This window comes from Eretmochelys imbricata, chromosome 3, assembly GCF_965152235.1.
Source record: "Eretmochelys imbricata isolate rEreImb1 chromosome 3, rEreImb1.hap1, whole genome shotgun sequence".
Classification (NCBI taxonomy): Eukaryota; Metazoa; Chordata; order Testudines; family Cheloniidae; genus Eretmochelys; species Eretmochelys imbricata.
Genome location: NC_135574.1, coordinates 3,967,076 through 3,990,623, shown reverse-complemented (window position 1 = coordinate 3,990,623; position 23,548 = coordinate 3,967,076). Strand labels below are relative to the sequence as shown.

Below are 23,548 nucleotides of genomic sequence, written 5' to 3'. Positions count from 1 at the left end.
GGTTAGTCTCTAAGGTGCCACAAGTCCTCCTGTTCTTGTTACCTGTGCTGTGCTGATCATACTAGCAAGCTGAAAACTGAGTGGAATTACACCCCAGCTCGAAGTGCAGACATACCCCATTTCTGGGGTACTTTCAGATGATGCATAAAACCTGAGCTCTACGCTGCTCCAGGGAATGGCAGACTAGGTCTGCAGGGAGCTAACGTGGCCTGTCCAATGCACATTGGCACATCGTGCTCCCCAGAAACAAGCAGAGCAGAGCAGAGCGCACCATTGCTGGCAGACTAAAAGCCTGGGAACAAGGACTTGGAGACCCTACTCCGTCCCAGCTCTACAGTCGACTGTGTGCCCTTGGCAATGATGAAATTTCCCGCTGTTCCATACCATGTAGGTATGAAAACTATGTTTTAATGACTTAGGGCCTGATCCAAAGCCCACTGAAGTCAGTGGGGGAAACTCCGACTGCCTTCGGGTCAGCCCTTGTGTTTTTAACCCGGCATTATTAAAATATATTTGTCAAACTGAATCAACCAACAGCTGTTCCCTGCTGGGCTGCATGAGACGCTTTGAAGTTAAGCGGCTTCTGCATAGGTGGCAAGTGAGTCTTCCATTTGGGGACGCTTACACACAGCTCCCTAGAAGTGGGGGGGCCACTAGTGCCTGGACTATGGCCCCGCCCCGACTCTGCCTCTTCCCCCCTAGACTCCCCCCACTCCTCTCCTACTCCTTTTCCTCTGAGGCCCACCTCACCCCTCGGCCACTCGCTCCTCTCCACCTCTTCCCCCAAGGCCCGGCCGCCCGCCCACTCCTCTGTGTCGTGGGAGGGGGGCTTAGGGGGAAGAGGCGGGGCAAGGGCGGGGCCTTGGGGGAGAAGGCAGAGAGGGGGCAGGGTCTCAGGCCAGAGTGTGGACAGGGTCATGGTCTGGGCACCAGTGGCCCCCCACTTCTAGGGAGCTTCGCTTCCGGCGCTCCAAAGGCGGCAGGCCGATGCGCCTCCAAAGGGACGTGACCCATGCTACATCCGTGGCATTTGCCCTCCTGCATGGCCAGCCTTTTGGGGGGAGGCTTAGCCTCCCCAGGCCTCTTATACAGACCGCCCATCATCTTCTGAATTATTTCTATGCAAAAAGGCTGACATTTTGAAAAACAGGGATCCATAATTTCCTGATAAATTTAAAAACCATAAGGGGAAAGTGCTTCCGGTGTGCCAGCTGCTCGCAAACGTGAGGACTAGAAGACTAGGAAGCTGATTTCACCTCTGTGTGCGGCAAGGGTGAGAGCGATGCTGGAATCCTGCATCCCGCTCGGGTGTCCAGTCCTTAAACTGACGGTTGAAAAATGGGAGAGGGGACAGGAAGGAGCCAAAGGAATGAGTCGAGGGCTGGACAAGACACCTTGCAGTGAGAGACTTAAAGAACTCAATCTATTTAATTTACCAAAAAGGAGATGGAGAGGTGACTTAAACATGGGGTGTAAATAGATTGGGAAGCATTCGATTTTTATTAGTAAATGTCAATACACTTCACTTTAACCGTACCCGCATCCACCCAGGGGAAAAGACTTCCACCCAGGATACTTGACATTGACAGGTAGGCAACGTAAGAAAATGCTGCTTGAGGACTTCTTAGTTTGATCTGAGGATATTTACTTTGTATGTTTTGACCTGTGATGTTTACCCATTTATGTTTTAAAGGTTGTAAAGTTTTCACTTTTTGAATCGCAGTGTCTCCTGTCATTAAGTGATTCTTGTCTGATCTCCCACATCGCCTGCCCCCGCCCCCAATTTCCTGCAACTGTGAAAACTTAAATTGATAAAAATAGAGAAAAAATGCTTTAAAACCCACGATTCTGCACAGCTGTGAAAATTTAAATCACTAAAAACTATTTTAATGCTTAAAAATAAACATCGATATTATCCATGGAAATTGTTAAAAAAAATTGAATTCTGCCATGCCTGTATATAAGGAGCTTCCTGGAGAAGAAATACTAGGTACTAAAGGATGCTTCAGTCTGGTGCAGAAAGACGAACAAAAAACCAACGGCTGGAAGCTAAAGCCAGAGAAATTCCACAGATTTTCAATGGGGAGGGTTATTAGCTATTGGAACAAACTACCAAGGGAAGTGGGGGATGTCTTCAGATCCAGATTGGAGGCCTCAATGGAAGAAGTGTTAGCCACACACAAGTCACTGGGCTCAGGACAGGGTACCTGGGTGAAACTCTGTGACTTGTGGGGACCTACTGGTCCCTTCTGGCTGTAAACTCTATGAATCTGTAAGTAGAGGACTCAGTGCAGGACTGGAGACCAAGAGGAGAAGTGACCTAACTCTGGCTTCGCTACAGACTGACTGTTTGACCAGGGCAAGTCACATCTGGTCTCGAGGCCTCAGCTTCCCCATCTGCAAAATAATACTTCCCTGCCTCCCAGGGACATTGTGGGGATTAATGAGCCAGCGTTTGTGCCGTTCTTAGAAAAACATATAAAGCCCCATTGCCAATACCAAACTATCTTTTCCTGGGAATTTGGCACAAATGTTTGGCAGACAGAATGATAGAGTGAAAAGCATCTAGATCCCCCGTAGGTCCCTCAGTAAGTCCTTGGAGTCGCATCCTGTGTGTTCGCGTGTGAGGGAGAGAAACACATTTGATATATATCTAATGTTCATATTCCTGGGTTCATACCGCTTGCTTTGGGACAACTGTAACATCCCTGGAATATATTGTCCCTTAATTGCTGACGCCCTCCGACGGAACTCTGGTGTTCCGGTCCTGTTAATCTGGGCTGCGCAGGAGTGGTTGCGTTGGTGGGGGTATATGATCTACGCAGAATTTTAGACTTGCCTTTTCCCATGCAGTATCCACGGCAACTTCTTAGGACAGAAAGGACAATTTAGCCATGTAAATTCCTTCTAACCCCCCTCTGCTGCAGCTCCAGTGACTGTGTTAAATAGGGGGAGAGGATGGGTTCTCTAAACCAGTGGTTCTCAGCCTTTTCAGACTACAATAGCCCTTTCAGACGTGTGAAGCCCGAGTCCTGGTGCCTCGGGCTGAAGCATGTAACTTAGCATTGCAGGATTCCCTGTGGGGCCAGGGCCAGCTCTAGCTTTTTGGCTGCCCCAAGCGGTGAAGGAAAAAAAACAAAAAACCAAGCCTGGTTGAGCTGCCGCCAAAGTGCCGCTGAAGAGGAAGAGAGGGACTGCAGGGCCTGCCGTCGAATTGCCGCTGAAGACCCAGACATGCCGCCCCAGTGACGGACGGAGTGCCACCCCTTTCTATTGGCCACCCCAGGCACCTGCTTCCTTTGCTGGTGCCTGGAGCCGGCCCTGCATGGGGCCGCAGGCAACTGCCCTGCTTGCTACCCACTAATGCCAGCCCTGCACTTGCGACCTCCCTAAACCCATCCCACGACCCCCCTGGGGTGAGAAACACTGATCTAGATGAGTTGAAGTACCCCCTGGAAGACCTCTGCGTAGCACCAAGGTACACATGCCCCTGATTGAGAGCTGCTGCTCTAAGCACACATCCCATGGCGCTCTGCAGGGGATAAGGCAGTGAGGATGCAAGCCCTGTGAATAACTCCAGACTGAGTAGCTCCTCTCAGACCTGACCACGTAATCACCAGAGCTAGAAAGAGGCTTTCTCCAGGCTTTGAAAGATGCTATTTCCTTTGTCAGTCATAGAAATGTGTCACCTGCAATTTTAGACCATTCGCATATGGGGACCAGAGGGAATCGGATGCAGAGCTGTTACAGTAGCATAGTCAGAGCAAGCGGGCTGGGAGCCAGGAGACCTGTTCTCTGCCACTGACTCTCTGGGTGACCTTGGGCAAGTCACGTCCCATCTTTGTGCCTCACTTTCCCCATCTATAAAATGGGATAATGATAAGTGGTGAATGATTTTTTTTAAATGGCTTTTCGAGCAACATGAACTGTTCATGGTGGTCAAATTTTTCCAGCTCTTCACTGAGAAAACAAATCAGTAAAAAATTGTGAGAGTTCTTTTTTTTGGGGGGGGGGTTTACAAAAACGGGAACGTTTTACTAGAACCAATTTTTATTTTTTTATCTGAAAGCATTTTTGGAAAACTAATTTGTTCCCAGGTTTTAGTTCAAATTTTTTTCATAGAAAAACAAACCAAAAAAAGGGGCAGGGATTTTTTTTAATTGGAAAATTTTCTAAATTTCCTTCAGAACATAATTAGCGTTTTTGGACTAGCTCTAATAATGACACTCAGCCGTCTCCCTGAGGAGCTGTGAGCAGATCCCTGAAAAATATAGACAAAACATTTCTTTCAGCTTTTTGGCTACATTTTTCAAGTTTTCGTTTTTATGACAAAACCCCTACGGTCTGATCATAAATGGGGTATTTCCCACAGAAAGTTCCATTTAGATAACAAAATCTATTTTCCTACAAAACTATCATTTTTGGCCAAAATCTTTTCACCGTAGCAATGGGAATTAAGTGAGTGTTTGTGAAATGCTCTGAGGTCTGTTGGTGAGAAGCAAAGTCCTCACCTTTGCATCCTGGTGACTTCTGCATCACTTGATCCCTTGCAGTCTCTAAATCATAACTGACTATGCAGCAGCTCAAACAGAAATCAGGGGTGTGATGCATAGAAGCATAGAAGATCAGGGTTGGAAGGGACCTCAGGAGGTCATCTAGTCCAGTCCCCTGCTCAAAGCAGGACCAATCCCCAATTAAATCATCCCAGCCAGGGCTTTGTCAAGCCGGGCCTTAAAAATCTCTAAGGAAGGTGATTCCACCATCTCCCTAGGTAATCCATTCCAGTGCTTCACAACCCTCCTAGTGAAAATGTTTTTCCTAATATCCAACCTAAACCTCCCCCACTGCAACTTGAGACCATTACTCCTTGTTCTGTCATCAGCTACCACTGAGAACAGTCTAGATCCATCCTCTCTGGAACCCCCTGTCAGGTAGTTGAAAGCAGCTATCAAATCCCCCCTCACTCTTCTTTTCCGCAGACTAAACAGTCCCAGTTCCCTCAGCCTCTCCTCATAAGTCATGTGTTCCAGTCCCCTAATCATTTTTGTTGCCCTCTGCTGGATGTTTTCCAATTTTTCCACATCCTTCTTGTCGTGTGGGGCCCAAAACTGGACACAATACTCCAGATGAGGCCTCACCAATGTCGAATAGAGGGGAATGATCACGTCCTGCCATCTGCCGGCATTGCCCCTACTTATACAGCCCAAAATGCTCTTAGCCTTCTTGGCAACAAGGGCACACTTGCAGTGACAAAGTGTGACAAAATGACAAAAATGCAGTGACAAAGAAAGGCCAATGTGAGGCCTTTGAGCCTCTCCCCCTGTGGCAGGGAGCCTCTCCCCCTATCCTCCAAGAACTTCAAAAGGCACATCCTCCTTCACGTTACTTTTGGTCCTGCTTTGAGCAGGGGGTGGGACTAGATGACCTCCTGAGGTCCCTTCCAACCCTGAGATTCTCCGATTCTATCATTCTAAACCTGGGGGTACTCAGGGAGGTGATTGGTGAGACCACTACTGGAATAACACATCACATTTTGGTGTCCACATTTTAAACTGGCCATTGAAAAACTCGAAAGGGTACAGAAAAGAGCCACAGAAATAACTGAACGGCTGGAGAAAATGACTTACGATGAGAGACTTAAGGAGCTCAATCTGTTCAGCTTTTCCAAATAAGATTGAGAGGTGACTTGATTACAGTGTAAACGCACCTTCGAGGGGAGAAATACCAGGTACTAAAGGACTCTTTAATCTAGCAGAGTGAGGCAGAGCAAGAACCAATGGCTGGATGCTGAAGCCAGGCAAATTCAAATGAAAAATAAGGCACCAATTTTTACCAGTGTGGGTGATTAACCATCAGAGCAAACGGCCAAGGGAAATGGTGGATTCTCCAATTTTTTGAATCCAGACTGGCTGCGAGTCTGGAAGAAGCTTTAGCCCTCCGTGTTTCAGGAGCCAAATTAGAGATCAGCGTTACCCAAATGAGCCCCCGGTGTGTGAATTCATGGCTTCATTTACTAGAGCGGCGGGTATCCAAGGCCAGGGGAGGCTAAGCCTCCCCTAACCCAGGCTGTGGTCCCCCCCACGCTCCACCCCGAGGCCCCATCCTCACTCCCCCTCTCCCCTGAAGCTAGCAGGGGCTCAGCTCCAGCCAGCAGTCTGGAGCTCGGGGCTGGGACAGCGAGGGACGGCGCGCAGGCCAGCCGGTGGCCTGGGGCAGCTTGGGCTGGCCCGGGGGTCAGAGCTCGGGGGTCAGGCCAGCTGGGCAGCCGGAGTGGTTTGGGCAGCTGCGGGCAGGTATGGGGCGCTGGCAGGTGGGGGGCACGGCCTCGGACAGAAGGGGCGGGCCCGGGGGCTAGCCTCCCCAAAGGTGGGGTTCACCCGCCGTCCATATATTAATAACCTAGTGCAAGTTAACTTAATTGGTTAATAACCTAATGAAAGCATCCTGATTGGTTAATAGCTTAGATCGCTTAATAATTCAATCCCACCGTGTTTTAATATCTTGTGCTGCAAAGAGCTGCCCGAGACACATTAAAGAGCCACTTGCGGCTCGCACGCCTCGGTCTGCGTATCACTGATTTAGCCAAATGCCCTGTGGAGGGCTCAAGGCAGGCGTCACGTTACACGGGAGGTCAAGTGAGATGATCTAATGGCCTCTTCTGGCCTCAGTATTTAGGAATAAATCTTCCCTGCACGCTGGCCTCACTCGCTGAGCATGTGTTTGGTTTGTGTTCCAGACCAGCGTCTCCATAGAGATCAGGTACCAGGCCATGGATGGCACCGTGGGCACCTGGAATGACGGGGAATTTCTGGAAAGTCCTAACTACCGGTCGGAGGGCGAAGGCCCATTGGAGACAGAAAGCCTGCTCCCCGGGCACCGGCAGGGCGCGGCCGTGTCTCCTGGCAAATCCAACCCCAGCCTGAAACCGGCAGAGAGGAACTTCAGGAGGTAACATTCCACCCGCGGCACCAACTCGATTCCCAGGCACTGCCCGGTGCGGGCAGACTTCTTGGCATGAGCGTGCATTGGCAATGAGCCCTCCTCAATATGCCTATGGAGGGGGGCCCTGTTTGCCCTTGTTCATAGCGCCACCGTCTTCACGTCACGCTGCAGCGAAGGGAGATAGGTGTACGAGCTAGTGCAGATGCGTCTCACCTCCGCTGGATTTGCATTTCCAGCTGTGTCTCCGCCCTGTTCATTTTAAACAGGTCGATGCGCAGGTGGGCGCGGGGCGGGACACGGCTGCGGCTGCTTCTCCTCTGCCTTGAAACTCAGGCCAAAAAAAAAAAAAAAGGCTGCAAAACACAGGAGAAAATTAGCCGGACAGACTCACTCTGCCTCCCTGGTGGCCACGCCGCGCTTTCGGAAGCCAAGCACCGCCCCGAGACTAAGGCCCCGCCCCTTGGAATAAGACACGTTGTCCAGTCTGCTTCAGTGCCAGATTTTGCCCATTGAGAGATGGCTCCTGCAAGAGACATGGGTTACAGGCTAATTCCGGGGGGGCGGGGGGAACGCAACATTTGTCAACAGATACTGCACTTCTAACACACCGTAACCGCAGGGCTAAGTAGAAGGGAAACTTGTGGTGATATTAGCTGCCACCAGGTGGTAACTGTTGGCAAATGCAGAGGTCTTACGGCAACCTAGGGATATAACCCCAGTGCTGGGTGCGGTTTCAGGCCGGGAGGAGAAGCCGCGATCAGCAGCTTGCTCGAGGGTGGGATGTTTACACTGCCTGCTCTCTGGGTTTCCAGGTGAGGACCGCAGCGCTGGTGTAAATGTCACGGGGGGTGAGGGCTGTCCCATGCAGACACATGCGCACAGGAGGAGTTCAGTGGCCGTTAGGAGAGCAGCTCCGACCGTTCACTCAGAATTGGTTAGGCATGAATTGGAAATGTCGGTTATTGCTGGGCCCAAGTAGCCAGTGATTTCCTAGAGACCAGTCAGCCCAGTTCCTGGGCCCTGGGGTGGAGCTGAGTGTTAAAGCAAACCGGTTACTGAGGTTTGTAATGTGCCCAGGAGGAGTGGGAAATGCAAATATAATTAAATACAGATGTGGGGAGGATTAGGTGGCTGGCTGTTGGTTAGGCCTCTTCATATTGGATGGGATTGTAATACTTGGCATTTTTATAGCGCCTTGAATCCCAAAGGATCCCACAGCATTTCACAGAGTACGGCACCACTGATATGCAGCCACCTCTGGGGCGGGATCTGGCAGCTGGGTTATAATGCCACTGACATGCAGCCACCTCTGAGGTAGGATCTGGCAGCTGGGTTACAGCATCACTGACATGCAGCCACCTCTGGGGTGGGATCTGGCAGCTGGGTTACAGCACCACTGACATGCAGCTGTGTCTGGGTTGGGAGCAGCAGCTCAGCTGACAAGTGCACAGCAAAACAGATGCTCATCTATCACAGTGAGCTGATGGACATGGTGTAAGCACCTAGCTAGACTGATCAAATTGGGATATTTTGGTCCAGGGTATAGGGCAAGCTCTTGCACCTTTTATCGTGCACCCTGAGCAGATGGAGCCTTGGTTTTCTGATGAGATCATAACCCCTTCCCCCGATGACCTGGGCTTTTGGAACAGAAGGATCCAAGTTCTACCCCTGGTAGATACTGTGATGTTCCAGGTAGCGGTTGTATGTGACATAGCGGTAACCATGCAGTTTTCCTGGCCTGTCCCCTCTCATGGATCCTCCACAGGATTTGAACTCAGAACCTGCTATACTACAGCACGGGCCTCTACCACAGAGCTAAAGGAGTAACTCCTCTAATGCACATCAGCAGTCAGCCGCTGTCCGCTACGAGGCCGTATCACCGGCGAGGGACCCAACACGCTTTATGAGCATGTTACGCTTATAGAGCCGTGGATTTACTTCTTGCTCCTTAGTCTCCCTGAACCGTTCTGCATCAGTGTCAGAAGTTCTTCCTCCTGATGCATGGCCTGTGCTCAGAACAGCTTATCGCTTAGCTGGCCAGCCAGGAAGGAGGAGATGCGTAGGCAGAAGTGCAGTCTGCTTTGGAACAGATTTTGCTCTGTACCCAATCAAATGCCCATGAAGAGTTCGTTTGCTGTTTTGTTTTGCTCCAATTTGACTCCTGCCGACTCCACACCCTGGAACAGCGGCTCATACAGACCATTACAAAGCACTCAGCACTGTTCACCCCAGTAACTAGATGTCCCAGCCACTTTGGACAGGAGCCAGGCCTATGCACATGGGCGTGAAGATGAAATGACAGTCGAATGTGGGGCTCGTGGTGGGGCACAGGCATGGATACCCAAGTTTGCATGTGTGCGGAGGGACGGGAGGTGGGGAGCACTGCCTGGGTTCACGCATGCATGAACAGGTAGGGAGTGCTCACAAGGGAAGGTTAAAGAGAAGAGACAGAAATAATCCCAGCTAGGTAACCCTGCGTTGGAAGCTGGCAGCAAGACCTAGTGCTGGGTGAATAACAGATTTTTCAGTTTGTTGGCATTTCCGAACATTGGAGTGGTGGAGGGAGAATTGTTTCAGGTAGAACAGAAAGGGAAATGTTTCGAAATTTTCAACAAATTGAAAAGTAAAATAAAAATCACTTTGGGTTGAACGAAAGGCTGCATTGGGACTAGGAGCATTTCTTCACATCTGCCATTTTTTTAAAATGAAAAATGAAATGAAATGCCAAAGCCAAAAGTCATTTTGAATGGAAAAATTGACAAGTTTCTGTTTTTTTCGGGACTTTTTTAGGGTTTTTCCAGCTGAAACAGCTCAGCGACATAAACGCAAATTGACAAAATGTCTCAGGGTCCCCGAGTTTTGATCCAAACGTTTCACCTGGCTCTGGGGGGGAGGGGGCGGAGCCAAGCCATCCCCAAAGGGAGCCCTGCAGAACCATGCCCAGCTCCTAGCAATGAACCCAGCTGGGCTGGCGGTGATGTCAGAAGCAGGAAGGATGGGAGCTGATTTCCCAGTGACTTAGCGGAGTGAGCAAGGCTGATATGGAGAGAGAAACGGCCTGCCTGGCTTTGGAAACCAGCTGTGGAAATCGCTGATGGAGAATAAAAATGCAAGGCGAGCTAGAAAGAGAAACTAGGGGCCTGCGCCCTTTACAGCCACTTTATGGGGATAAAAGAGAACACAGAGTTCCTCATTCCCATGACCTGAACCCACCCGCACACAACGGGCACTAAAGGGAACCCTCAGGCTGTCAGTCTCAGCAGAGGCTGGGGCCGAATGGGCCATGGAGAGTGAATTCTCAAGGCAGAGGAAGCTGATGCTGCATCCATGTACAGGGAGGGCTCCTGTTCTCATTCACACCACCAGAAACCTGGAGCGGCTCCACCGACTTCCACTGAGTCGTGCTGAATGTCCAGCAGCGTGGCTGAGACCAGGATCTGCTCCATCCAGCCAGGGAGGAAAAGACCCCTGAGTCCCAGTCGCCCGCTGGAGCCAGATGCAGCCAAGCGCCGGGTCCAGGCTCTCTGGAATAACGCCTGGGCGCGGATTGCACCCATGTCACACACCAGCCGAAGGCAAGTTACGCTCAGCCAGAGGGCTCTTCGCAGCCAGAGGGGCTAGGGCCTGATTCTGATCCCACTTGGGCTGGGTGAACGCCTCGGCCTTCAGGTTTACGCTGGCGCATCAGAGCAGGAGCAGGCCCAGGGCGTTTGTCTGAGCTGTCTATTTAGGGAGGTGCTGATCAGTGACTCCCATGTTAAGGTGGACCGGAGAGCTGACCGGACCTGAATAGATTGAAAATAGCTTGGAGGATGGGGGCTTGGGTCACCACTGCGGTACTCCTACCTCACCCCGTGGCAGCTCCAGGGAAACTGTCAAAAAATGGGGTCACCCAGTGTGGACCCAGCCCTGTTCAGGACTGGAGGGAAACAGCTCTCAGACGTCCAAGCTAGGATCTGCTGTCTTGTCTCTCCTCCTATGAGGGCAGGAGGGGGCCTATTCCCTGCTCTATCATATGATGGTTCCTAAGGGCCCTCACTGAATGTGGCACTGTGCAGGGTATAGCCAGAGCGACACAGTACCCGTCCCAGACGAGACAGACGATAGGCTAGCTTTGCAGTGGCCAATCACGTGCCTTAGAAATAGATCCGGTTTGTAGGATTTAGAGCCGTGTTCTTTTTTGCACAGGCATTTGAAAACCTTTTTTGCCGCAAAGGGCCGGTCGGGCGCCTGCCATGTAGCTCACAGACCCACCCACACTCTCTGTACTTAGGCTGCCTGGTTTTTCTCTCGAGATTTGTCTCCTACGTGACCACTTAAGGAGGAAATTGTCCTTTCCTCCTAGCAGAATGCTGCGGGAGGGTGCTCCCAGAGGCTCCGAAATGCTCTGGCAAGCAGCTAATTTACTCGGAGAATTGGCCTGTGTCCTGTGGATTTCCAGCCTAATTGAAACCATAGATCAGTTTCCCAGCTCAATACACAGTACATTTTTTGTACAGGGAAGATGCTAACGGATTTCAAAGGGAGCTAGCACCGCTGTTTGTCAAGTGTGCACATTGTGTAACACTAGCTGGGGGTTTAGTAGCCTGGATTTTTGATTTATAATCTCTACAAAAGCAGGTTCAAATCCTGGAACAATCAACACCCATTTCCATCCTTCCGGCATAGGTACGCGCAGAGCCATGTAGCTTACAATAGTTCGGCTGTTCAGAGGAGAGCTTCTAAATCAGTGTCCGATTTGCTCCATCTGGACTGTGAAGATACCAGAGAAGGAGCCATGTCCAGGGTCAAAATTTCCCTTCTTTCCTCAGTGTTGTGTATTTTTGCTGGGTGACATTTGGCTCCACCCCAGAGCTGGCTGCATTTTGGGGGCACTGAGTGCACTTGCTCAGGGTGACAGACACTGTGTGCAGTCGATTGGAGTCAGACACAAAGTTAACAGCCCAGCTAGTGCCTGAGTCGTGGCTGTGGGACTCGGAGGCTAAACTGCACTCTGGTACCCAGTGTTAGCACCATTAGGATGCAGGGCTGCTGACCTGTAGCTGTGTACTGCTATGCAGTCTGCCCTAAAACATCTTTGAGCAGGGGGTTGGACCAGATGACCTCCTGAGGTCCCTTCCAACCCTGATATTCTATGATTCTATGATCAGTGCCCCCTAGCAGATGGGGGAGTCAATCCCTGCTCGGACAGTTCCTAAGTCTCGTACAAAGGCCCCATAAAGTTTGTCTTCAGTTACCCCCATTCAGAGATCACTAAAATGCCCTGCAGTGACCAACCTGCTGTGTAGGCCTTAATGCTCAGAGAGGCGGATGCCTGGGACCCTTCAGGATCAGGCCCCTGCTCTTTGTATGAAACAGGAGTATTTTAGCACCTTCCTGTTTTTTCATGATCACAGCTAATGCAGGAGGTGGGCTGGGCTTTCCCTGGTTTTGTTAAGGGGCGAAGCAATAACGGCAAGTTACCAAACTACCAACTGTAAGGTGTTCCTGTGACACTTTCCCCAAGACGGGAGGTGTTAGGCCTGCTGTCCTGAGCAAATTGAATGTGGGTAATTCCATCCTGTCTCCCTTAAATAGCTCTGGCTCTGCAGCATTGCTGCATGCTCACTGCTAACCAGCTGCCACGTGCCACCCCAGAAGTGTCTGCATTTCAATGCTGGTCCCTGTACGCAGAGTCTGAAAAGTCTTTGGGAGTCACAGGATGCCACTGCAGCTGCCTGCGTGAATGGGTGAAATCCTAGCGCCGTTGAAATCAGCAGCAAAACTCCCACTGACTTCAGTGGGGTCAGGATTTCACCCAACGCACTCCCTCGTGGCTGAGCATTGTAATGAGATTTGGGAATTGCGCCCAAGCAAGCAATATCCAGCAGCCGTCCACGCTGAGGGTTTGCAGGCTGTCCCTGCCATGTCCTGGTCCACCTGCTCCCCGGCAACCCAGCGACTGCATTATTACCAATGTCTCCATCCCCGTCACCCCGTGGGCCTGCTGTCCTCGCTGGCGGAGCTGAGGATTGAACGCAGGAGGCTGACGTGCGCCACGTTGCTGCTCCCAGGTCTGAAGAGGACGACATGTATTATCACAGCGAGGACGAACTCCTGGGCGAGGCAGACACCCTGAGCCGGGGCTCCCTCAACATGAGGTATCGGGCCAGGCCGGGCCTGGGCCGTCAGGTTGCAGTGTGCTGTGCTGTGCATGGTGTGTCCTGTCACAAAGGCCGGGGCTTTCCCCGCTCGCCTGCCCCCCACGTCCAACACCAATTGCAGACGCAGCCTTGATGGAGCCGCTCTATTCTAACAGGAGTTCAGAGCACGGGGCGGGGGGGTCTCCGGGGCTGTAGATCCGTCCACCCTTCTAACACCGGTCCCAGTGCAACCAGACCAGGGCTGACCAAAGGCTCTTCTCAGCTGATGGCTGTGGGGTGGCCTGTGGGAAAGAGCTGGAGGGCTCAGCCGGGCTATTGAGGGGGACGCCCACTCTCCAGTCACCACCATCAGTGCCCTCAACAAAGAGGCTCAGGGCTGAATGAGTCTCAAGCCTGAACTCCCCATCTGACGTGGGCAGTCCCGCTGGCTCAGTGGTGGAGCACAGTAGCAAGACAGCATGGGAGGAAGCCTGCCCCCCACGCTGCACCTGGCCTGTGGGTAGAGGGCTGCACTCTCCATGGTATATTCCCTCGGGGGACCGTACAGGAGAGAGGTTTCCTGGTGTGCTATAGTTCAGATTCTAGCAGCACTCCCAGGTGCAATCCAGTTCGTCTATAGGAACCCATCTGTCATAGGATCGCCTCCTCTTTCCCATCCATAGGATGTTTTAAGCTCCATATTTACTCCGTGCTACCATAGCTACATTTGCTGTCTATCTAGGGCAGCGGTTCTGAACCTTTCCAAACTACTGTGCCCCTTTCAGGAGTCAGATTTGTCTTGCAGACCCCCAAGTTTCACCTCACTTCAAAACAACTTTCTCACAAAATCAGACATAAAAACACAAAAGTGTCCCAGCCCACTGCTACTGACAAATGGCTGACTTTCTCATTTTCCCCATATAATTATAAAATACATCGATTGGAATATAAATATGGTACTTACATGTCAGTGTATAGCATATAGAGCAGTATAAACAAGTCAGTGTCTGTATGAAATGTTAGTTTGTACTGACTTGGCTAGTGCTTTTTATGTAGCGTGTTGTAACACTAGGCAAATATCTCGATGAGCTGATGTACCCCTGGAAGACCTCTGCATACACCAGGTTGAGAACCACTGATCTAAGGTACTTATTGGGCCCCATTAACCTCATATCTGGATGCCTCACAATCTTTAGTGTATGTATCCTCACAGCAGCCCTGTGAGACAGGGCAGGGCTGTTATCCCCATGCTACAGATGAGGAAATGAGGCACAGAGAGGTTAAGTGACTTGCCCAAGGCCACCTAAGGTGACTGGCAAAAGCAGGAGCTTGCACCCTGGTGTCCCAAATACAAGGTGAGAGCCCTAATTCCTTCTTGCACTTCAGGGGTGGCTTATGGTCCTAGATTTAATTTTCATATCTATACTGGAGTAAATCAGGAGTCATTTCACTGAAGTCACAACAGGTTTAGCCCAGTGTAAATGAGAACAGACTCAGGCCCCTGATGTATTACACAGAGTGGGTCAAAATTTTCCCTCCAAACTTTTATTTTTTTTTCTTGGACAGAAAATTAACTATTTTTTTTCAAGAAATGCCCCTTTTTTATTACTTGTTAACCCCTTTTTTTCCTGGAGCAGGCACCAAAAGAGAGAGAGGTGGTGCTAAGGACTCCTGCCCCGGTAGGGCTGCTGTTTTCCTTGATGGGGCTGTTGGCTGGGGGATAAGCCGGACTCCCACAGGGGATGCCCCGAGCCTTTCTGATTCTCTGAGGCTAGCTGGTACTTTCCATCAGAGCATCCTCTACCCAGGTGGGCTCAGCAGAGCAAATTTGCTTTGATGCCCCCCTCTCTGGCTTCTCAAACGTGGTTTAAAGTGACATCAGCTCATATCTCCAGATCCTTCCATGTCCTAGCAGGTTTATTAGCTGCAGCTCCCAGTCATGGACATGATCCAAAGCCCACTAAGTGAGTGGGGAAAATCACTCTTGACTCTGTGGCTTTGGCTCAAGCCTTTAGTTTTGCCTGCAAACATCATTCAAAAGCCACTTACCACTTGTCCCAGTGGGAAGACGTGACATTCGTCAGCTGATTTTTCTGTCCCATGGGGGGGGAAAATAAACAGACCCCGAAAGGAAAAGAATTTATAAATCGCTCCGCGTGTCCCCCAAGTTCTTGTCCAGTCAAGGGCCGTCCTATCTCCTAGGGTCACTTTCCCAGCGCGCATGTTCCTCCCTGTTAGCTGCATGGATCAACTCAGAACTGATTCGCACCTGCTCCATGCATGGTCTGGGCTCACGCACTGCTGTCAATTGGCTGGAGTCGGCCCCATATGGGAACATCCAGAGTAAGCCGTCCGTTGGGGAAGGGGAAGACAAGTCGTTTATAGGCAGGGCTCTGCCGCTCACTCGGGGATGTGTCGGGATCAGTTTGCACCCTGGGCGAACCATAAGGGAGGCCTGGCCCCAGTCGGACATTCCAGATAGACGGGTCCAGCAATGAAGCTTGGTGACAGCCCGTTAACTGGATGTCAGCCGAGAAGGCAAGCTGAGACGCAGATTCTGGGGAGAGGGAGGATGGGCGGCAGTTAGGGTGCTAACCTACAGCTTACACCCCGGGGGTTCGAGGCCCTGTCCTGCCAGACTCCCTTTGTAAGTCTCTGTGCCCCAGTTTCCCAGCTGTACAATGGGGATCATAGCACTGCCCTGTGTCACGGGGGGGGGGGGGGGGGGCGGCTGTGGGGATGAATACATTAAAGACTGTGAGATGCTCAGGTACTGTGATAAGCACCTTAGACAGGAAGCCCAGGACAATGGCTTATGCTAAGGGTACATATCTAGCTCCATCAGCAGATCTTGCGGCAGAAATTAAGTGGTTTGTTTCCGAGTGGCTTGTTCCTTCCCTCTCTCCTGGCTGGGCAGGGAGCATGGGGGCTCAGCGCGTTGACTGGCTCTGTCCAGTGTAAATGCATGTGTAGTTCCGTAGACCGGCAGACATCCCTCTCGGAATTGGTTAGAGATATCTGTTGGCTCCTACGGGCGGCTCTCTCTGTACGGAAGGTAGCAGTAGTAAGCTGTTATCCTGTAGTGGGCCAGCCCATACAGGGGGACATGACACATGCACACCCTTTGCCAGCATGTTATCTGGAGACCTGTCTTTGGCTGAAGCATCACGCCAGCTAAAAGCAAGCCAAGTGCACACCTTGGCAGGACGAATACAGCCCCACGAAGGAGAGATACGAGCCTGCATGGCGGCCTGTCTATCCCTTTGCAAAGCAGTGCCAGAAGGTGCTGCATAATTGTTCACCAAATCCCTCCCTGCCGGGAAAGGGCCTCTTCGCCATCAGTACCTTGAGCTCTGACATAGAATCATAGAATATCAGGGTTGGAAGGGACCTCAGGAGGTCATGTAGTCCCACCCCTTGCTCAAAGCAGGACCAACCCCAACTAAATCATCCCAGCCAGGGCTTTGTCAAGCCGGGCCTTAAAAACTTCTAAGGATGGAGATTCCACCCCCTCCCTAGGGAACCCAGTCCGGTGCTTCACCACCCTCCTAGTGAAATAGTGTTTCCTCATTTCCAGCCTAAACTTCCCCCACTGCAACTTGAGACCATTGCTCCTTGTTCTGTCATCTGCCACCACTGAGAACAGTCTAAATCCATCCTCTTTGGAACCCCCTTTCAGGTAGTTGAAAGCAGCTATCAAATCCCCCCTCATTCTTCTCTTCCGCAGCCTAAACAATCCCAGTTCCCTCAGCCGCTCCTCATAAGTCATGTGCCCCAGACCCTGATCATTTTCGTTGCCCTTCGCTGGATTCTCTCCAGTTTGTCCACATCCTTTCTGTAGTGGGGGGCCCAAAACTGGATGCAATACCCCAGATGTGGCCTCACCAGTGCCAAATAGAGGGGAATAATCACTTCCCTCGATCTGCTGACAATGCTCCTACTAATGCAGCCCAAAATGCCATTAGGCTTCTTGGCAACAAGGGCACACTGCTGACTCATATCCAGCTTCTCGTCCACTGTAATCCCCAGGTCCTTTTCTGCAGACATCTGCGCTCCATGAGGACAAGCCGGGATTCATACCAAGGCTGTGCAGGAGTCTCTCACCCCTCCCAGCCCCATCACTATCTCCTACCTCTGGTCCTGGGAGTCAGAATTAAATAATCCATCAAGGAAATAGACAGAAGGGGCTGGAGGCAACTCCAACGCTCGGAAGTTGGTTCTCCATCACTAATGACTCAGAGACAAATGGCATATTGAAAAACAAGGCTCCAGGCAATAAGCCTGAACGAGCCAATTCATTTCAGAGACCCTGCTGTCTCAGTGCAAAACCGTGCTGCATTTAGTTCTCAATACACAGAAGCCCGGGGTTGTCATTACCGCTTGTGGCAGTGAGTTCCACAGGCTCGGACCAGCCCCTGTGGAAGTTCCTGTCTCCTGCCCTCGGAAGCCTCCCCCTAGTGGTTGGCAGGTTCAGTGTCCCAGGGAAGGGAGCTGTTGTAGAAGGTCCTGGTGGTGGAGAGAAAGGCATCTCCTGGGTAGCACAAGCCGAGCCTGTGAAGGGCTTCGGATGTTAGAGCAGAGACCTGCCGGGCCCAAGGGCTGCTGCCTTCTATTCTGTTCTGTGTTGGCTTCTACACCACACCCATGACCACAGTATCCGAGTGCAGGGATGGTGGAGCCTTCCCAAAAGCCTTCCCACCCCCTCCATGGTCCTGCCCCTTCCACCTGAGGCACCCACCTCCGGCCCAGCTGAAGCCGGAGTGGGCCAGGAGCCATGGATCCCCCACCTGCCTGGGGTGGGGGAGCCAAGAGCAGCCCCCGGCCTGTGTCCCCACCCAGCAGGCCCCACGCCCAGGGCAGGAGGGTTCATGGCTCCCCACAGCTGCCCGTGCAGCTCTTACCCTGACCCAGCTCTGGCCAGGGGACGGGGCCTTGGAGCCACAGCCCGGCCATGCTAAGAGCCACGCGGGCAGCTGTGAGGAGCTGCAGACCATGGGTGGGGGGCCCAGGGAGCAGGGACATGGGTCAGGGGCTGCTCTCGTCCCCCTTCCACCCAGGCAGATGGAGGGTCCATGGAGCCGGTGGTGCTTCAGCTGCCGGCCTGATCGAGGGGGGCAGGAGGGGCCATGGTGAAAAGTGGACAGGACAGGACTCTTGTCAGGTAATGACAAAAAAAAAACAGAGAGAGCGAGAACACAGCCGCCCTGCGTGTGACTCCAAGGATGGCACATTTGCTAGGGGTTGTTCCCACACTGCCGGGGCCCCAGAGACAGAGGGGTGACCCGGATGACTTACTATAGCACTCATCAGTGTGGTGACCTGCCTCCACCAGGTGGCTCTTGGACCACTTGTCTCCAAAGCACTGGTGCATTTTACCTGAAACTCCTTCGGCCAAGCTAGTGCCGGCCGCACTGGCGTCTGCGGCTAGCCGGGGGGGCGGGGGCATAAGGGGTCTCTTTCTTCCTGCCCTCAAGCTGCCCAGGGCAGTCCATCCCTGAGTATTATGGCTTAGCTCTCCAGCCAGGGCAACCACCCCACCAGGGGCAGATGGACCTAGAAGAGCGACCCTGCGCTGGCTGTCATACCCTTCTGTCACTAGAGCAAAGAGACCACCGTGGAGGCCCTGGGGCCTGGATTCTGTTCCCAGCTCTGCCACTGGCCTGTTGTGTCCCCTTGGGCAAATCACCGCCGTGCCCCATGCCTCAGTTTCCCCATCTGTCGCATTACGCTCGGTGTGCAGAGAAGTGTGAGCTCTAGCGGTGAAAAGTGCCAAGCATTGGTATTAAACCTGTTATTGTTTTTGACAAATAGGGAGGAACTGGTTCATGATTCTAAGGAATGGAAGGTGGGAGAACAGCACAATAAAGACAATGGGTTTCAAGCAGCCAGACTTTAGCAAACTCAGGAAGTTGGTAGGTAAGATCCCATGGGAAGCAACTCTAAGGAGAAAAACAATAGAAGACAGCTGTCAGTTTTTCAGAGAGACATTATTAGGGGCGCAAGAGCAAACTATCCCACTACGTAGGAAAGACAGGAAGCCTGGCAAGAGACCACCCTGGCTTAACCAGGAGATCTTCAATGATCTAAAACTCAAAAAAGTGTGCTACAAAAAGTGGAATCTCAGTCAAATTACAAAGGATGAATATAAACAAACAACACAAGTATGTAGGGACAAAATTAGAAAGGCCAAGGCACAAAACAAGATCATACTAGCTAGAGACAAAAAGGATAACAAGAAAACATTCTACAAATACAGTCGAAGCAAGGGGAAGACCAAGACAGGGTAGGCCCATTACTCAATGAGGGGGAAAAAACAATAACAGAAAATGTGGAAATGGCAGAGCTGCTTAATGACCACTTTGTTTCAGTTTTCACCAAGAAAGTTGGTGGTGATTGGATGTCTAACATAGTGAATACCAGTGAAAATGACATAGGATCAGAGGCTAAATAGGAAAAGAACAAGTTAAAAATTACTTAGATAAGATAGATGTCTTCAAGTCACCAGGGCCTGATGAAATGCATCCTAGAATACTCAAGGAGCTGACTGAGGAGATATCTGAGCCATTAGCGATTATCTTTGAAAAGTCATGGAAGATGGGAGAGATTCCAGAAGACTAGAAAAGGGCAAATAGAGTGCCCATCTATAAAAAGGAAAATAAGGACAACCCCGGGAATTACAGACTAGTCAGCTTAACTTCTGTACCCAGAAAGATAATGGAGCAAATAATTAAGTAATCAATTTGCAAACATCTTGAAGATAATAAGATGGTAAGTAACAGTCAGCATGGATTTGTTAAGAACAAATCATGTCAAACCAATCTGATAGTTTTCTTTGACAGGGTAACAAGCCTTGTGGATAGGGGGCAAGCGGTAGATGTGGTATATCTTGACTTTAGTAAAGCTTTTGATGCTGTCTCGCATGACCTTCTCATAAACAAACTAGGGAAATGCAGCCTAGCTGGAGCTACTGTAAGGCGGGTGCAAAACTGGTTTGAAAACCGTTCCCAGAGAGTAGTTATCAGTGGTCCACAGTCATCCTGGAAGGGCATAATGAGTGGGGTCCTTCAGGGGGATCAGTTCTAGGTCTAGTTCTGTTCAATATAATTCATCAATGGTTTAGATAATGGACTAGAGAATGCATTTATTAAGTTTGCGGATGATACCAAGCTGGGAGGAGTTGCAAGTACTTTGGAGGATAGGATTAAAATTCAAAATGATCTGGACAAACTGGAGAAATTGTCTGAAGTAAATAGGATGAAATTCAATAAGGACAAATGCAAAGTGCTCCTTCCTCAGTGGAGTAATCAGTTGCACACATACTGAATGGGAAATGACTGCCTAGGAAGGAGTACTGTGGAACGGGATCAGGTGTCAGAGTGGATCACAAGCTAAATATGAGTCATCGGTGTAACGCCGTTGAAAAAAAGTGAACATCATTCTGGGATGTATTAGCAGGAGTGTTGTAAGCAAGACACAAGTAGTAATTTGTCCCAGAAACACTTACTCGCGTACTTTACTTTAAGCTCCTGGGGAGACTCACTGGAGTCAATGGGACTGGCTCACGTGGTACAAGTTAAGCCAGTGCATGAACGTTTTTGGTTTGCAAACTCTGGTAGCGTCTTTATTTGATTTGCAGTGTTTTCCTTTGCTTTGGGAGGGGCTGAGCGCACTTTCAGATGCCTGAAAAATAATGACGAATATTCCTGAGGATCAGGGCCCCACAACGGCGTTCTCAGCCGGGTGGGCCCGAGCCGGATTTACCCGGGTGTAACCGGGAGCAGACTCACCGGCAGCGCCCCCTGCTGGTCATCTCCAGGAATTAGCTCACCAGCCTCCGGAGCGCCCTTTTCAGGCCGGTGTCTCGCCTTGCTGCTGGCTCCCGTGTCCCTTCCAGGACCGCAGTGCCCCTTTCACTGGGTGTTGGCCCCTGGGCAGGGAACCCGCCCCATCCCTACCTTGCCTCAGTCATAGGCTCCTGCCAGTCACCAGCTAGCCCACGCGCCCTGGGGCAGACTGCAGTATGAGCCATTCATCACAGGCAAGGTTGAGTTTGGACTTGCTGCCTCTGCCTACCCGTGGCTGCCCCTGCAACCCCCATACCTAATAGGCCTTCCCAGGCCTGCAGCCTGGGTCTTTCCTAGGCCAGAGCTTCCTTGGCCTTTCCCCAGCCCTGCTCCAATCTAGGTGTCCTGCTCGGCACCTTGCAGCCAGGCCCTTCTCCCTTTACAGGCAGAGGGACAGTGCTCTTCTGCTCCTGGCTTCTATAAGGTCTGTTTGGGGCGTGGCCCCCAGCTGCGGCTGCTCTGCCAATCAGCCCAGCTCTTCCCCTGCCCCAGCCCTCTCCCAGGGCTGTCTTAAACCCCTCTGGGCCCGAGCGGGTGTCCACCCCGCTACACAGGGATTCTCTCTTTCTTGGGCTCACAGCCCCTGTCCAGATGTCATCGCCATTTGGCATATGTTTTCTCCAGAATGCACCGCAGGGCTGGGTGCAAAGCTCTGGGAAGAAGCAGAAAGTTTTTTGGGGGGTGCCCATATGCATGGAGTTCTTTCCCTATCTCTGTGTGTTATGTTCATGGTCCTTTCCCAGTCAAATGCGTGTCCCCCTTTAACAATGCTTATAAAAGAGAGAGACCCTCTGTGACTAACTCTTTTCCATTGTATTTTTGATACATCTGTAACGCCCCAGCCTGGGAGAAGATGCCGAAGAGGAGAATTCTGGGTAAATAGCTGTGTGGATGCACAGGAGAGAGACCGAACAAAACCTCCTAGACTGTCTAACGTGTAGGCCCAGCTCCCTTGAGCAGCGTCTCAGCCATGCTGAGAGTGATGGCATCAAAGCCTCTCTCTCTCTCGGGCTCCTTATTTAAGACAGAGCCAGAATGTCAAAGCAGCGAGTGGGCTGCCGGCGAGCACAAAACAAGAGACCAAAAAGCATAACCTGATAGCTGTTTGCCTTTAAAAATTCATGGGGGGCACGGAGCTCTGTAACCGACTGCAATCTGGTCGGAGTGAATTATTGATGCTTCCCTTTCTTTGGCTTTGCTGATGCAGCCAAGTTGTGCCCGGCTGCTTGGTGAGCTCGGTCCGTTGCTAATGAGCTCAGTGGGCCGGTTGCTTCCGAGCCAGGGACCCGAGTGTGAACCCTTTAAGCCAACGCACAGGAAGGAGGCTGAATGATACGGGTTGCTGAGCCCCGGCCACAGATTCTTGCAACGATTTGGGACCATTTAATGAGTCCCCTGGGTGTGTCTGTCAATATTTATATCTGGATTTAGAGCCCCTGGATTCATTCGTTCATTTATAGGCTTGAGCGACACCTTCTGAGATAAACAGGACCTGGTTTCTCAATGCAGCCTCTTTCTCTGGGGGCACAGGTTTGCATTCATAATTTCAGGCACACCTGGGGAGCATCTCCATTTCATTCCCTGGCGTGCTCACACACCAGCTCACTGGACTAGCACCTCCTTGTGCTCAGTTGCAAAGGCAAACATTGTCAGCCAAATGAATTGCTCACAGTCTAGGCATCCAGCAGGCCACCAGGTGCATGCAGAGACTGTAGAAGAACAGGAACAGAGAGGATGTTTGATATGAATGAACCACGATGCAATCCAATGTTCTGAGTGTTGCAGTCTGGTCTTGGGAGGAGAGGAGTTGCAGATGGGAAGGACTGAACTGGGGCATACAGTCCACCCCCATCCAGGCCAGGGCATAACTGTTCCCCGCAATGTCTTCTGCAGGGATTGGTCTCAAATGATTGAGCAAGAATCCTGTTCAGCCATGGCCTGGGAGGTGTCACGGCATATGGAATCACTGTCCATCTTACACAGGAGGCATTTATTAAAGAAACAGCTACAAACTATTGACACAAATAGGCCAACTGATACACAGCTTAAGTCCCAGCTTTGTCTGTGTTGTTAACCACAAACCACACTCTGCCTATAACTCTGTAGAGCACACAGAGCTATCTAGTGGCTGGGTAATATAATTACAAGTAAACGTATCATTACAAGGCACAACATTATAGATTGTCTTGCTAAGAGCAGATCTGATCTGGCAAGGGCAGATCCGATTGGATCAGGCCCAGTGATGTGTCCTAGGGATAATGGTTTTCTTGCTGTTGGTGGGATGCTTTTAAACCTGACAATGTGATGTTGTTTCTCTCCCCCACCCCTCTTTCTGCACCTAACTCAGCAAAATGTCTGAAATGAGGAATAAACTCAATGACGGATACAAGTCAGTAGCAAGGTACCACTATCCTGGGTCTGGAGGGAGGCTGTGTGCAGTTTTGGAGGAGGGTTTTCTCTCTGACCCCACCCATCTTCTTATGCCTGTGTTGTTCTGGGTTGCTCCCACACACCACCTGTTCCACACCCCCATGATCCTGTGAACCCGTATGACTCTGCATAGAAATACACTCAGGGTCTCAGTAAATCTGATTACCACCTGGCTTATCTGCTCGGCAGCCCCTGTGCAACAAGCTGGTA

General features: G+C 51.1%; 1 protein-coding gene across 1 annotated transcript in view; it reads left to right on the top strand.

Moving 5' to 3' along the window:
- The window catches only part of OTOF (otoferlin), a 202,552-nt gene that overhangs the window by 105,415 nt on the left and 73,589 nt on the right, over window positions 1-23,548 (top strand). Inside the window, exon 5 of the mRNA XM_077811483.1 lies at window positions 6,737-6,948. Within this exon, the coding sequence (XP_077667609.1) occupies window positions 6,737-6,948 (212 nt within the window). The remainder of the gene's footprint in view (window positions 1-6,736; window positions 6,949-23,548) is intronic.